Source organism: Polypterus senegalus, chromosome 3 (genome assembly GCF_016835505.1).
Source record: "Polypterus senegalus isolate Bchr_013 chromosome 3, ASM1683550v1, whole genome shotgun sequence".
Classification (NCBI taxonomy): Eukaryota; Metazoa; Chordata; class Cladistia; order Polypteriformes; family Polypteridae; genus Polypterus; species Polypterus senegalus.
In genome coordinates this window covers 19,631,207-19,648,317 of record NC_053156.1, presented here as the reverse complement: position 1 = coordinate 19,648,317, position 17,111 = coordinate 19,631,207, and the positions used below count along the sequence as shown (strand labels likewise).

General features: G+C 42.8%; 1 protein-coding gene across 1 annotated transcript in view; it reads right to left on the bottom strand.

The window, feature by feature from the left end:
• Window positions 1–515, bottom strand: part of itgb7 (integrin, beta 7) — a 46,169-nt gene extending 45,654 nt beyond the window's left edge. Inside the window, exon 1 of the mRNA XM_039749602.1 lies at window positions 413–515. Within this exon, the coding sequence (XP_039605536.1) occupies window positions 413–515 (103 nt within the window). The remainder of the gene's footprint in view (window positions 1–412) is intronic.
• Window positions 516–17,111: the final 16,596 nt, after the last annotated feature.

Here is a 17,111-nt window from a genome sequence, read left to right as displayed (position 1 = left end):
AATAAGAATGGCTGGCAGGATCGGCCTGTCGCTCTCCTCACAGCCCATCACCCAGCGCCTCCCCTGCACTATCCAGAAGGAGCCCACCTGGGGACTTCTGACAGACCACTACCTCCTTAAATCCTAAAGTGAGGAAAGTGGGGACATTTAAGAAATGGACAGACAGAAATCGGCATCAGATTAGGATTACTGAGCAGACCTTTAAAGGTAAATCGGCCACTGGGATGAGCTGGCTGGCGCCTTGTCCTGTCTTGAACCCGATGTTGGCTGGGGTCCTCGCCTCTGCCCTGAGTGAGCAGGTTAGGAAGATGGATGCATGGATGGTATAATGACATCAGTAACCAGAAATTAATAAACTGTGGAGAGGTATACTAAAACTGACACTCTAGGGTGGCTCAGTGGTCAGAGATACTGGTTTCAACCTCCAGAGACTTGGGATCAAATTCCAGCCAGGTCACCGTCAGTGTGGAGGCTGTGAACTTGAACTCTGCTGTAACTCCTGTTTCAGGCCACATCTCAAGGATGCACAGATTAGGTGAACCGCTGACTCTAAACTGGCACCTTGGCAGCCTGTCTAGGGGATTGGTGCTGGTCAATGCAAATGGGTCACTCAACACCACTCCAGAAAACCAGGAGTGGAAAATGAAATCGGATGGCATATGGAATTGGGTTCAGGTCTTGTTTGCACTCCTGATGTTTCCCAGGGTTCATGTGAGTTTATTTTGGGGAATGCTGGAGATGTACTGGTAGGGCACATTGGACCAATGGCAGTTGGTGTGACTTATTATTCGACTGATGCTTTTACAACTGGCTTCATTTCTTTTTGTTTTGTTTTATTTGTTTGTTTGATTTTTTCTAATTGGAGCACAGATAGATGAAGTGACTTGCTCAGGGTCACACAGTGGTGTCAGTAATTGGATTTCAACCCAAAATCTCAGGGACAGAAACGTTAATCACTATGCTACAAAGACAAATAGATATGCAAGGCGCTATATAAAGATGTAAAAGGCAATAGATAGTCAATAGATATGCAAGGCACTATATAGATATGTATGTAAGGCACAGTGTAGGAGACAGTCGTGAAAGGCAATAGGGGGTCCAAAGATGTGAAAGGCACTATATAGATATACAGGTATGAAAGGCAACATATAGTAGATACATATGAATGGCACTATATAGTAGATAGATATGAAAACCACTATATCACAGACAGACAGATAGATAGATAGATATGAAAGGCACTATATAGCTGGTAGATAGATATGAAAGGTACTATATAATAGATAGATCAATAGATGTGAAAGGCACAATATAATAGATAGATAGATAGATATGAAAGGCACTATATAGCTGATAGATAGATAGATAGATAGATAGATAGATATGAAAGGCACTATATAGCTATAGATAGATAGATATGAAATGCACTATATAGCTGATAGATAGATAGTTAGATGTGAAAGGCACAATATAATAGACAGATAGATAGATAGCTAGATAGATAGATATGAAAGGCACTATATAGCTCATAGATAGATAGATAGATGTGAAAGGCACAATATAATAGACAGATAGATAGATAGATATGAAAGGCACTATATAATAGATAGATCAATAGATGTGAATGGCACAATATAAAAGACAGATAGATTGATAGATAGATATGAAAGGTGTTATATAGCTGATAGATAGATAGATATGAAAGGTGCTATATAATAGAGAGAGAAAGAGAGACAAAAAGCACTTTGCAAGGATGTGTGGATGAATGTGAAAAGGACTCTATAGATAAATATGAAAGACACTTCTGAGTAGATGGACGTGAAGGGCGCTATATAGGTAGGTAGATATAAAAGACACTATATTATTATTATTATGCTGACACCTTTATCCAAGGTGACTAACAACATTTAAGATACAATTGATTACAATTTTTGTCTTTTCCAAATGAAATTCGGTTAGGTGACCTGGTTGTGGTCACACAGTGTCAGTAGTGGGATCTGAAGCCACAGCCTCAGGACTTGAAGTCCAAAGCCTTAACCAGTAGGCCACACTGCCAGCTGGATGGGTGCACAAAGCACTTTTTCCTATAATGCCTGTCTATACTGATTGCTTTATTTTATGTAGCACCTTATTCCTTCCTTGTGCCCTGTGCTGACTGGGATTGGCTCCAGCAGACCCCTGTGACCCTGTGTTAGGATATAGCGGGCTGGAAAATGACTGACTGACTGACCTTTCTATAGTCAGTGTTAAGCCATGGCACTCAGTAGGTCAAGTATACACTTGCGCCACTAGGGGGCCACACTGTCATAAATTCTTATAAAGTATTGTGTTGCTTCTACACATATAATAAATGGAATGCTTCTTAATTTGGAAGATGAAAAATCATCTACATGATGGAGCACAATATTAATGCTAAAATTTCAATTGACCTTTAATTTGTTATTTTTACAGTATTCTTACGTCTTGGTTCAGTGAAATGACATGAATCTCAGATATTATCAGTCTAACTAAATGATATTAAAATTCACAAAGGTTTTTCCATCTATGCCGCATTTGGACCAATCCATCCATCCATCCAACTCATAGACCCTCTTTTACCTGAACAGGGTCGCAGAGAAGCTGAAGCTTATTCCGCAAGCATCGGGCACAAGGCAGGAACAATACATGGCCAGGGCATAAGTCCATTACACAAGTGAACACAAACACGCACACACTAAGGTCCATTTAGCATCACTGATCCAACTAACCTGCATGTCCTGGACATACCAACAGGTGAAGGTACCAAGCTTGGACAAACCCTGGATGAGGTGCCAGCTTATTGCAAGTCACACTAATGCAAACACGAACCATCACAGCCCTACATTATAACAGCGCCCCCTTGGGGTGTGAGTAAAAACTGAATTATATGGGGGGAACCTCGCCAAGGATTGATCTACATGGGAATCAAATGCAAGACCCCAAGGCTGTGAAGCACCAGCATTAACCACTGTGCCACAGAGTGGCATACATGTAAAGGTTCACATATTCTATCCCTAATATTCCTAAGCCAGCTATTGCAGGACAGAGTTACGGAAACACAGAGTTTGGCTTTGCAGGATTGGATCAATTTAGGAACCATCCCTGAATGGGATGTCAGCTTATTGCCAGCCACTGTTACAGAAACACCAACAATCACAGCAATGTATTATAACAGTGCCCCCTTGGGGTGTGAGTGGAAAACTGGACCAACTCCTTCTGAAAAGGGGGAGAAGCTCACCCAGAGTTATGGAGATACAGACCACGACGAGCTCCATCACTGGATGGATGCCATTTAATTGCGGGTCAGAACAATTGGAGATACCCACATTCACATACAGACGCCCATTGTCTTGACTCCAAGTTCTTCAGTGTGAGAGGAAAATGAAGGACCAGGAGAAATCCACCATGGATAAGAAGAGCAGAACCTGACAGGGAAATGTTCCTTGGGCTGTGAGGCAGCAAGAACAGCCACCATGACACTGAGTTCTGTAATCTGTTTTCCTAACCCACTTGTTCCCAAAGTCATTTGTGGGGATTCAGAGTGTGAAGGCATTGAAGAGCATTATGGGGCACATAGCCTATGTTCTATGTGACTGAACATCCCATAATGCTTTGTAATACCCTCATAAGAGCCTGGCTTGGTACAATCAGATCAATCAGGGATGCCAGTCCACCCAGACCACTCTCACTCCCACCCAACCAGCTATCCCCCATGTGGACGCATGGAGAACCTAAATCTCCACACAGATAGTGACCCAAATGAACCCAAGTCCCAAGAGCTGTGGCATCACCCCTATGCCAGCGAGAACATGACATATTTGTCTCAGATTAATCAGCTGATATCTTATTTTCACCCCACTGAATGTCTCATACAATCATATTGTGGACACAAAGAATACATGCAGACTCCCCATAGACAATGACCCATTTGAACCCGAGTCCCAGCAACCATTAAGCTACTGGGATTCTAAAACAGAGCCACATTCATCTAGGATAAATCGACTGACGGCTTAAGTTCATAGTACTGAACGTTACTGATATCCATCCATCCATTTTCATAAACCCACAGGACAGGGTTATGTTAAACAATTATTTTGAACTTATGGTGGTGTGAGTAGTTGTGAGCAGCACCCTCCTGTGCTCGGCTCTCCCAGGCTCACTTGTTGGCTAAAGTGCCACCAGTGAGGAGTTGGCATGCTCTCTCCATGTGTCTCCTCTGTTTTCCACCCACAGTCCATTCACATGCTACCAGGAGATTCTGAGTTTTCTGGGTGAGCTGTAACGAAATAGCGCCACCGCATTACTACGAGAGTGTCTTCCAATGCAGTAGATAAGTTGTAAAAGTTGTAAGGTTGGGGGGATTGGTGACCTTTTTAAAAAAAAAAAAGGGGGCTGTTACATTTACAGATTCAGTTGCCATTAAGTTCAGACCAGGGATCAACTGTGTCACGGATGTGCCCGTTCAGATTACTGTAAGAGGCCATACTGTGCCAGATTTTGACTAAAAGGCAGCCCTGACTAGAGCAGAGTTCAGGCACTCGCAGGGTTAACTGCACCTTATGTTTATCTCGTCTTCACACAGAATATGGCATGGCAGCAGAGAACAATGAGTAGATTAGTCATTGCTCTGCCATCACATTTTTTTGTCCTGATTTCTTGGCGTTCCCGACTGCCAAACAGCTCTCAAGTTCACAATAATGATGACGCGTCTCTTCGGCAGATCAGTTACACTCTGTCCTGCTGCTGCAGTTTAAATTCACATTAATGAGAGTGAGAAAAGAAATAATCTCTCTGCTCTGCCACACACGGGCGCCATGGACATGGATGCCTGCACCCACAATGTGTGTTGTGCCTCTTTAGGGGACAACAGAAAGGGGAGCTGAGCCAGTGTGTGCATGTTTAGGGTGATACAGGCCCCAGGGCATCATGGGAGATGAAGGGACCTGACTCGGAAACAAGACAAAAGACACTGTGTGAGCAAGGAAACATGAGGATTGGGCTAAGGGGCTATGTTAGAGTCAATGGCTGACCTGGGAAGTGAGGGAATTTCTCCAAAATACTCACTGGAAGTCAGGGGTTGGGTGGAAAGGTGTGGAGATTTGACCTGGAGAAGGACAATGGCTAAACTGGGAAGGAAAGGGAATTGATTTAAGCATATACTGGGAATTAGACTCTAAACTGATAGATGGGGGACTTGAAGAAATACTGGGGGGGCGAACACAGGATGAACTGTAAAACAAGAGGATTGGGGTGAAGAGAGTCCCTTAGAGTCAATGGCCGAACTGGAAAATATGGAGTCTCAGTTCATAGGTACCCTGGAAGTCATTGGCTATACTGGGAGGGGAAGAGGATTGATTTTGGCATAGATTGGGAGATATGCACCAAGCCAGGAGCTGAGGAGACTTGAAGACATACTGGGAGACACTGGGTAAGCTGACAAACATGGGGATTTAGCCAAGTGACAGACCAAAATTCAATGGCTGACAATGGAAATATGAAAACTAACTTCAGACATACAGTACCTCATACTGGGAGGAAAGGATAACTGATTGAACTGAGAACACTCTGAGATATACTGGGGGATATGGGGTAAGCTAGGGAACAAGAGGATTTGACAAAGGGACTTCCCAAACGTCAATGGCTGACCATGGAAATATGAAGTCTAATTTCACTGGGAGGAAAGGAAAATTGATTTAATTGAGAAGACTCAGATACAGTATAATGGGAGATATCAGGTATGACAGGGAACAAGAGAATTTGGCTGAGGCACTCCCTATATGTCAATGGCTGCCCATGGAAATAAGGAGTCTTAGTTCAGTGGTACACTGGAAGCTAGTGGCTAAACTGGAAGGGAAGGAAAATCAATTTGGGCTTCCACTGGAAGTTATGGTCTAAACTGGGATGTGAGGGACCATATAGAGGCATACTGGGAGAAACTGGGTGAGCTGGGAAACAAGAAAGCTTGGTTAAGGGACTTCTTAAGAGTCAATGGCTGACCTTGGAAATATGGACTGTCATTTCAGAGGTAACCAAGAAACCAGTGGCTACACTGGGAGGAAAGCAGAATTGATTTAGGCATATACTGGCAGTTACACTCCAAGCAGGGAGCTGAGGAGACTTAGATATGTACTGGGATACACTGGGTGACCAGAAAGCCAGATGATTTGGCTAAGGGAATTCCTAAATGTTAATGGATGACCACAGAAAGATGAGGTACCTCAGAAGTCACTGACTATACAGGTATGAAAGAAGAACTAATTGAGCCAAGTGGATTTTTAGACAACCTGGATGACACTGGGTAAGCTGGGAAACAAGAGGATCTGCTTAAGGGACTCCCTATATATTTTAATGGCTGAGCACAACAATATATAGTCTCACATCAGAGGCACCCCAGAATCCATGAGCTATACTGGGAGGAAAGGAGAATTGATTGAACTGAGGAGACCTGGAGGCATATCAGGAGACACTGGGTACACTGGGAAACAAGAGGACTTGGCTAAAGGACTCCTTAAATGTCAATGACTGACCATGGAATTATGGAGTTTTGGTTTAGAGGTACCCTGGAAGACAGTAGCTAAACTGGGAAGAAAGGGGTTTTGATTTAGGCTTCCAATGCCAGCTATTCTCCAAACTGGGACATGAGGACACATGGAGGCATACTGGGAGACACTGGGTGAGCTGGGATAGTAAGAGGATTTGGTTAGGGGACTCCCTAAGAGTCAATAGCTGACCTTGGAAACCATGGAGTCTCATTTCAGAGGTACCCCAGAAACCAGTGGCTATATTGGGAGGGAAGCAGAATTGATTTAGGCACATACTGGCAGTTACACTCCAAGAAGGGAGCTGAAGAGATTCAGAGATGTACTAGGAGACACTGGATGACCTGTAAAGCAGAGGGATTTGGCTAAGGGACTTCCTAAGAGTCAATGGCTGATCTCAGAAATATAGAGTTTCACTTCAGAGGTACACTGGATGCCAGTGACTATACTGGGAAAAACGTGGAATGGATTGAACTTAGGGGATTTAAAAATATATTGGGAGACGCTGGGTGAACTGGAAAACAAGAGGCTTTGGCTAAGGGACTCCCTATTTGTCAATGGCTGAACACATCAATATGTACTCTCTCTTCAGAGGTACCTTGGAAACCTGTGGCTGAACTGGGAGGGAAGGAGAGCTGATTTAGGGCAGCATTTCTCAACCTTTACGTATTTGCGACCCGAGTTTTCATAACAGTTTTAATCGCGCCCCCTAACATTTTTTTGAAAGGAGCCCACTAATAGCAATTTGTTCTTTTTTAATTAATGATATATCATAGATGCATATTTTATTATACCTACTTAACTTTTATCGACATTTATCTAACTCTACAGTATATTTATTTTTCTAGTATCAGAATGTAGTTTAATTTAATTTGTTTTGATTTTAATAGATGTATTTTTCATATTTTCGATTTTTGTCTTCTTTTTTTTACATCCTCACGCCCCCCTTTTTGTTACTTCGCACCCCTCTAGGGGGGCCCGCTCCACAGTTTGAGAACCATTGATTTAGGCAATCACCGTGTGAAGGTGACCCAGTCGGTGCCCCCGCTAATGCCAGTATAAGTAGTACCAGCATCGACTCCTGTACAGAGAAAAGTTAAATTCTTATGCCTGACCGACATTGTAACAGTGCCCTGAGGAACAAAAATGCATTAAAATGCAGAACTAATGAACACAAATCCGCCCACCTGAAGAAGCAGGCGTCCTTAAAATATGAGGATAAATAAAACAAGTACAGGAGGGAGAGCCTTTAGCTATAGGACACCTAAATTCCGGAATGATCCACCTACCAGCTTTCAGAATCCCCAGCTGTCTGAGCACAGAGCCAAAGCTGTGGACTTAACAATATTTTGAGCTTGAGCTGCTGGTTATGTTCTTTCATATTGCTCCTTTATATTGCTTTTTAAATAATTCTACAAATAAAATTGTTTTGCCAACACTTTACCTTTTCCATATTTTTTTCCATTTTGTATGTATTGTGACCAACAGTGGGGGTCTTATACTGCAAACCCCAAAATGCTAACATTATTCAAAGTTATTGTCTGTTTTTACATGCATTTTTATTACTCTTTAATGTAATATTTTTTTTGTATCAGTATACTGCTGCTGGATTATGTGAATTTCCCCTTGGGATTAATAAATTATCTATCTATCTATCTATCTATCTATCTATCTATCTATCTATCTATCTATCTATTATATAAAACCTTTCACTTCTATCTATCTATCTATCTATCTATCTATCTATCTATCTATTATATAGTGCCTTACAATCTCTATCTATCTATCTATCTATCTATCTATCTATCTATCTATCTATCTATCATATAGTGTCTTTCATCTATCTATCTATCTATCTATCTATCTATCTATCTATCTATCTATCTATCTATCTATCTATCTATTATATAGTACCTTACACTCTATCTATCTATCTATTTATTATATAGTGCCTTACAATCTCTATCTATCTATCTATCTATCTATCTATCTATCTATCTATCTATCTATCTATCTATCTATCTATCTATTATATAAAACCTTTCACTTCTATCTATCTATCTATCTATCTATCTATCTATCTATCTATCTATCTATCTATCTATCTATTTATTATATAGTGCCTTACAATCTCTATCTATCTATCTATCTATCTATCTATCTATCTATCTATCTATCTATCTATCTATCATATAGTGTCTTTCATCTATCTATCTATCTATCTATCTATCTATCTATCTATCTATCTATCTATCTATCTATCTATTATATAGTACCTTACACTCTATCTATCTATCTATCTATCTATCTATTTATTATATAGTGCCTTACAATCTCTATCTATCTATCTATCTATCTATCTATCTATCTATCTATCAAACCTACTCTGCACAAAGTCCAAAAAAGACTCTTATTTATCTTATCAATATAAGAGTCTTCTTCTTGTCTCCAGGTGAGTTCTGGCCCGCTCAAGTCTACTCTGACTCACCTGGCTGAGGTGGACAGGCTCACTATCTCAGAGGTGTGGCTTACAAGTACTTCCTGATGGGGTCCCAGAAAACAGGAGAGCTCCCTCTGGTGGCTCCTCCATACAGAGTGCAGCCACCACGTGTCCAGACCGCACTGTTAGAGGGATACTGCCACCTAGGAGCATTCAGAGCCCTTCACCCACTGCACACTTTATTGTGTGGTGGATTTCATTTTAAATGGACACATTTGGAAATCTTGCCCATAACAAAGTGAGAACATGTTTTCAGAAAGGTTTATGAATTTAATAAAAATCCAAAACTGAAATCTCTCCTTCATAGAAGCATTCAGACCCTTAACTTAGTACTTTGTGGAAGCACTTTGGCAGCAATTCCAGCTACGAGTCTACAAGGACATTCTGGGACTTGTCCCAAAGCCACTCTAGTGTTGTCCTGGCTGAATACGTCAGGTCATTGTTATGCTGGAAAGGCGAACTGTCGTACCCCAGTCTGAGGAGGTCTGCACACTGGAGTCAAGTTTCTTCGAGAACCTCTTTATATGTGGCTGCATTCAATCTTCACTCAATTCTGACCCAACTGCCTATATCCAAAGCGACTTACAAAGAAGGTCAACATAATCAAATACCATCAGTCTATGGACAGTTTTAAAAGAGGGTAGCAGGACAGGTTACAAAAGTTGATCAAAACGAGTGAAGAACAATAAAGTTGGCATAACAACAGCAACAAAAAAAGATTAGTTAACAGTATGAGAGACTAGGAACAGAGCGATAAGAACCTCCATATGTAGCTCCCTCTCTCTCTCTCTATATATATATATATATCTACAGTGCATCCGGAAAGTATTCACAGCGCGTCACTTTTCCCACATTTTGTTGAGTTATAGCCTTATTCCAAAATGGATTAAATTCATTTTTCCTCAGAATTCTACACACAACACCCCATAATGACAACGTGAAAAAAGTTTACTTGAGGTTTTTGCAAATTTATTAAAAATAAAAAAACTGAGAAATCACATGTCCATAAGTATTCCCAGCCTTTGCTCAATACTTTGTCGATGCACCTTTGGTAGCAATTCCAGCCTCAAGTCTTTTTGAATGTGATGCCACAAGCTTGGCACACCTATCCTTGGCCAGTTTCGCCCATTCCTCTTTGCAGCACCTCTCAAACTCCATCAGGTTGGATGGGAAGCGTCGGTGCACAGCCATTTTAAGATCTCCAGAGATGTTCAATCAGATTCAAGTCTGGCTCTGCTCTGGCTGGGCCACTCAAGGACATTCACAGAGTTGTCCTGAAGCCACTCCTCTGATATCTTGGCTGTGTGCTTAGGGTCGTTGTCCTGCTGAAAGATGAACCGTCGCCCCAGTCTGAGGTCAAGAGCGCTCTGGAGCAGGTTTTCATCCAGGATGTCTCTGTACATTGCTGCAGTCATCTTTCCCTTTATCCTGACTAGTCTCCCAGTTCCTGCCCCCACAGCATGATGCTGCCACCACCATGCTTCACTGTAGGGATGGTATTGGCCTGGTGATGAGCGGTGCCTGGCTTTCTCCAAACGTGAGGCCTGGCATTCACACCAAAGAGTTCAATCTTTGTCTCATCAGACCAGAGAATTTTGTTTCTCATGGTCTGAGGGTCCTTCAGGTGCCTTTTGGCAAACTCCAGGCGGGCTGCCATCTGCCTTTTACTGAGGAGTGGCTTCCGTCTGGTCACTCTACCATACAGGCCTGATTGGTGGATTGCTGCAGAGATGGTTGAACTTCTGGAAGGTTCTCCTCTCTCCACAGAGGACCTCTGGAGCTCTGACAGAGTGACCATCGGGTTCTTGTTCACCTCCCTGACTAAAGCCCTTTTCCCCCTCCGATCGCTCAGTTTAGATGGCTGGCCAGCTCCAGGAAGAGTCCTGGTGGTTTCGAACTTCTTCCACTTACAGATGGAGGCCACTGTACTCATTGGGACCTTCAAAGCAGCTGAAATTTTTCTGTAACCTTCCCCAGATTTGTGCCTTGAGACAATCCTGTCTCAGCGGTCTACAGACAATTCCTTTGACTTCATGCTTGGTTTGTGCTCTGACATGAACTGTCACCTGTGGGACCTTCCATAGACAGGTGTGTGCCTTTCAAATCATGTCACATCAACTGAATTGACCACAGGTGGACTCCAATGAAGCTGCAGAAACATCTCAAGGATGATCAGGGGAAACAGGATGGACCTGAGCTCAATTTGGAGCTTCATGGCAAAGGCTGTGAATACTTATGGACATGTGCTTTCTCAGTTTTTTTATTTTTAATAAATTTGCAAAAACCTCAAGAAAACTTTTTTCACGTTGTCATTATGGGGTGTTGTGTGTAGAATTCTGAGGAAAAAAATGAATTTAATCCATTTTGGAATAAGGCTGTAACGTAACGAAATGTGGAAAAAGTGATGCGCTGGGAATACTTTCCGGATGCACTGTATACTGTACCACTGCTACCACACTTGAATTGATCTTCTGACTCCCTCAGTGTGTTTAAGAAGCCTCTCTGGTTCGGTGAATTTCCATCTCACTGACATCTACAGTCAGGTTTTTGTTACTTAAAAAGATCAACCTGCTTGTATGTTTTGTTCTGAGCTCCTCACTTGGCGGTGATCAATTTTGTCACCTTGTCCTTCCTGTCCCATTTGTTCCCAGACTGATGTTTACCTCTGTTGACAACTTTTGTAAGTCGCTTTGGATAAATGCATCTGCTAAGCAAATAAATGTAAATGTTATGTTCTTAAGAGTCCTTAGGTGACATGGCTCTATTTTTTGTTGGTTGTTTGTGTCCAAGGGACTTTGTTTAAGGACCCCCAAACAGTCAGTGAGTAGGGGTATTTGACTGAAGCTAACTGAGGATGATTCCTGAATAGTCAGTTCAAATGGTTTGCTGGGCTCGGTTTTGGGTTACCCCTCTAAGTCTGGAGTAGGAGAGATCGGGTATCACCAAAGTACGCCACCCATTTCTTACCTTTTGCCCCCATTACTTTCTGCCAGGGTTAGATGCTGCATGTTCTGCCAGTTTGGTGTTGTTGCTTTAAGATTTAAAGATCACAGGAATAACCGGCCCACCTGCAGCTCATTGTACAGGGGTCACTCTGTTCAAGCAGCAGATGCCACCTCTCAATAACTGGCACCATCCAGTAAGGTTGTCTGCCAGGGGTCCTCATGTTTGGAAGCCAGCCAGCCTTCTTTCTGAGAGGCACTCACACAAGGTCAGTCTAGCGTGTGGGATGAGGCAGTCTGCACCCTTGGCAGAAATCACTCGGCCTGCCACTCAGGCTCTCTTGTGTCTCGAAACTGGCACAGCCTGAGCCTGCGGCACAAAAATAAATAAATAAACAAAATCCTCTTGTTTCCACAGCAACGGCAAAAGTGCTTACTTTCCATCACGCCCGTGCGTGTGAGCGTGCGTGTCACTGGGATCGGACACTTGCTTCCCAGCATCTGCGCGCGGGCCTCTCAGGCACACACACACAGCTTTGGATTTGCACGTGATTGACCACCCTGACAGAACATAAGACGTGATTTCAAGGAGCGTCTTCCACAGCGGTTATTGATAACCAACACAATCAAATGTAATGACACGCTAGGACACTCTCAAACCCGAGGCGTTGTCCAATTTGGTGGTCAGGGCCAGCCTTTCTCGGGGTCCACTCCCTGACACACCTACAGGGTGGTCTAGATCTAATTATGCTGATCCAGATCGTCTGGATGACTTTGATTTATGTGGGGATGATTCCAGTTCGGCGCGGAGATGATTCTTCATGTTGTCAGTTCTCACAGTTTCTCGATGGTCTGGGATTTTCCGGGTGATTTTCTATGTAATAAACTTAATAAGTTATAGCGTAATAAAAATTGCATAATTAGATCTGGACCACCCTATACATCAACACAGGGCCAAGATGGAGTCCCCAATAATTAGAAACAACAGGAAGAAAGCTGGAGTACCCGGATGAAACCCCATTCTGATGCGCGAGGAAGTCCACACCAGGGTTTGAACCAAGGAAGCTGGATCTACAAGATGCCACCGCCATACCCGCTGTGCCACCTGCTTGGTTAACCCGATTTACAATATCAGTCAGGTACAAGAGAAATGCGGTATTTCACTTGAGTGTCATTCAAATACACCAGGATCAAATGAGCTTTACCATCTGAGCTGCCTCCACGAACTGGTGCCCCGCTCTGCATCAATAAGCTGGTAACCGAGACGCGGACACATGGAGAGTGCTCTGTTATATATGCTAACGCAGTACTGGACCCCTCTGTGTCTATGCGCAAATCGGAACATCTTCATTCTATATAGCGCATTTCACAGAACACACAATCCTTACACCAGTGCCTTTCACTCTATCTATCTATCTATCTATCTATCTATCTATCTATCTATCTATCTATCTATCTATCTATCTATCTATCTATCTATCTTATAGTGCCTTTCACTCTATCTATCTATCTATCTATCTATCTATCTATCTATCTATCTATCTATCTATCTATCTATCTATCTAGTACATAGTGCCTTAGTTCTATCTATCTATCTATCTATCTATCTATCTATCTATCTATCTATCTATCTATCTATCTATCTATCTATCTAGTACATAGTGCCTTAGTTCTATCTATCTATCTATCTATCTATCTATCTATCTATCTATCTATCTATCTATCTATCTATCTATCTCTCTTGCTGTCTGTGTGTTGCTCGATTAGTGCTGTCTGGGGTGGGTGTTTGAGTCGGTGGAAGCGGGCGTCGACGTCTCTGTGTAAGCCTCATTTTTTTTTCTCTTTTCTCTTATTTGTTTTTTTTTCTTTTCTTTGAGATTTGTTTTGGAGTTGTTATTGTTTTTTTTATAAGTTTTTTTTTACTGTTAAGACGCGCCTTGGCGGTTATCGCCATGGTCGTGTCCAAAGGCCGGGCTCCTGGTTTGTTTTCAAAGGCGTTTGAAAGTCTTTCACGCCGCCATGGCGCTAAGGTCCTGGTGGACCCTCAGGTTTCTGCTGAAGCTTGTGTGGTGGGAGTAGGGAAAATAGTTGGTTATAAAATGTTCTATCAGCAAGCAGAATGAATAAGGCTGTAGTCGTCTTTTAAACGACGAGTCCTCGTAAATAAACTTGTTGAAGAAGGGTTGTTATAAATGGCGCATTAGTTCCTGTCCTGCCGTTATCGGCGCCTGCGAAGAAAGTTATTGTCTCTAATGTTCCACCCTTCTTAAAAAACGATATTTTACTAAGGGAATTGAGACGTTATGGGCAGATTATGTCTGATATAGTGCTAATCCCCCTTGGCTGCAAAATGCAGGAGTTAAAACATGTGGTCTCCTTTCGGAGACAAGTTTATATGATTTTAAATAATATGAATGAAGATTTAAACGTGGCCCTCAGGTTTAAGGTGGAAGGCGATGATTATGTTGTGTTCGTAACTTCTGATTCAATGCGTTGTTTTAACTGTGGCAGAGCTGGACACAAAGCGGCACAGTGCAAACATGAGCCCGTAGTGTTGCCGGGCGGCTCCGCTCCGATTAAGGAGAACACTGACAGGGTTAACGATGAAAACAGCGAGTCTGAGTATGAAAGTGAGGTGGAGAATATGGAGAAGGATGGGTCTGAGTGTAATGAGCGGTTGGATGGAGCGGGTGTTGTGTGTGATCGGCCCGAAAATATTCTGTCTAAAGACGCTCCAGAGAAGAGCGCTTCTTGTTGCCGAGGATATGGCGGCTGAAACTGAAAGTGCAGCGAGTAAAGTGAGCACAGAGCCTGAGACTAGTAGCAGTGAGGGGACGACATTGAACACTCTTTCCGAGGGAGTTGCGCCAGTTGCCTCCGCTGTGAACGAGTCTCAGGCATCCGATGAAGCTGCACAAGTGCAGGCTGCTGAAGACGCGGTGCTGATAAAGCCTATCCCAGAGCAAGCCGTGGAAAGGCAGATGAATGAGAGGCCGATGGATGAGGTGTGTGAAGTGGAGAGTGGGAGTGCAAGTGTGAGCGAGAGGGATGAGATTTTCAAAGTGCCCGTCACAAACGAAAGATTAAAACAGAGAATACTAAGTCGGCAAAGAAAAGCCTTGTGTCCAGCGAGCCATCCAGTGAACGCAGCAACTTGTTCAAGAGTTACAGTGACTGTGACGTGGGCGACAGAGAGGATGAGGGTAGTGACACTGACACCTCCGTGAGAAGCGAGTCCTCTTCAAGATATACACTGGGAGGCGGATACAGCACCGCAAGTATACGGTATTTCTTAGAATTTATTGAGGGTAAGAGAGGGGTTAAAGTGGAGGAACACTTCCCAGACGTTCAGCTCTTCCTGGTGTCAGCACAGAGGGTGATGCGCAATGCCGTGCAGCTTGGCATGGACCAGAAAGAGTCAGTGAGACTAAAGAATTTGATCAGTAGGGTTAGGAAATCACTGCTTTAATCATGATGGATTTAGTCCTACGTTTCTTTTATTTATTTGTGTTATGTATTTTATTGGTTACTCCCTTATGTCTTGAATTAATGGAATCTTTTCATATTGGGTGTCTGAATGTGAACGGGTGTAGGGGAGACAAAAAGGGCTGCAGTTTTTGAGTATTTAGAGCAAAAGGCCTTCACATTGCACTACTTCAGGAAACACACACTGATATTAAGAATGAACAGGACTGGTTACGTGAATGGGGGGGTCAGGCTGTGCTTAGTCACGGATCTCATGTCAGTGCTGGGGTAGCTGTGATGATTTCTAAAACTGTGAATTTAAAATCACTAATATTAGTGCGGTGGTGGCTGGGCGCCTGCTGGTGGTGCAGTTTAAAGATGGGGAACAAGACCTCGTGTTAATTAATTCATATGCACCAACAAATGGTCGAGAGAGGACCTGTTTCTTTGATTCTTTGAGAAGAGTGGTGGAATCTTTTATTAATGGGGAAATTCTTCTACTGGGAGGGGATTTTAATTGTACTGATAACGCTCAGCTTGATCGAAATGGTACTGAGCCACATCCAGCTTCTGTCAGAGTGTTAAGTACTTTGTTACAGCAGTCAGATCTGGTGGATGTATGGCGGATTAAATTCCCTACAGATAGACAATACACCTGGGTCAAAGGGGGGGTGGCCGCATTTCTATGGCACGGTTAGACCGGTTTTACTGTTCAAGGCATCTTTTAAATTCAGTCACTACTACTTATATCTGTCCTTTCGGTCTTTCTGATCACTCTCTGGTGGCTTTAAAGCTCACCTTTTCAAAAAAACCTTTCTTTAAGTCTTTCTGGCAATTCAATGTTTCCCTGTTGGATGATTCAAACTTCCTTCAGTGCTTTGAGTTTTTCTGGCAGCAATGGACCCTCACTAAATCCAAATTCACTTCCCTCAGACAATGGTGGGATGTCTCAAAAGTTCAGATTAAAGCTTTCTGCCAACAATACACCCAGCAAGTGACGAAGAGGAGTGTGGATCATATGAAAAGCCTGGAGGAGGACATCACTGAACTACACGCCACTCTTCAGAACAGTTTTGATAAAGACAATTTTGAGATTTTAACAGCTAAGAAACATTCACTGTCTCAGCTTCTGGAGTTGCAGGCTAAGGGAGCTTTAGTGAGGTCTCGCTTCCAGAATCTCAATCACCTGGACGCACCCACAAGGTTTTTTTTTAGTCTAGAAAAGAAGGAAGCACAGAGTAAGACAATTCATATGCTCCGGGACACCGACGGCCAAGAACTGTGCACTACAGGGGAGATAAGGGACTTTGCTGTCTCTTTTTACAAGAATTTGTTTAAGGATGAAAGCATTGATGAAGCTGCCATGTCCGTGTTTTTGGAAGGTTTGCCAACAATTTCAGAAAAGTTCCGATTACATCTGGATACCGAGATCAGTCTTCAAGAACTCTCTGACTCACTTTCTAATCTGAATGTTGGAAAGACACCGGGGATTGATGGGATTCCAACAGAATTTTATAAGCAGTTCTGGCATTTGCTGGGACCGGACATGCTTACAGTTTTTATGGAGAGTGTAAAGGTTGGTGAATTACCACTGAGCTGCAGGAGGGCAGTCATTGTTCTGCTACCAAAAAAAGGGGACTTGTGCCA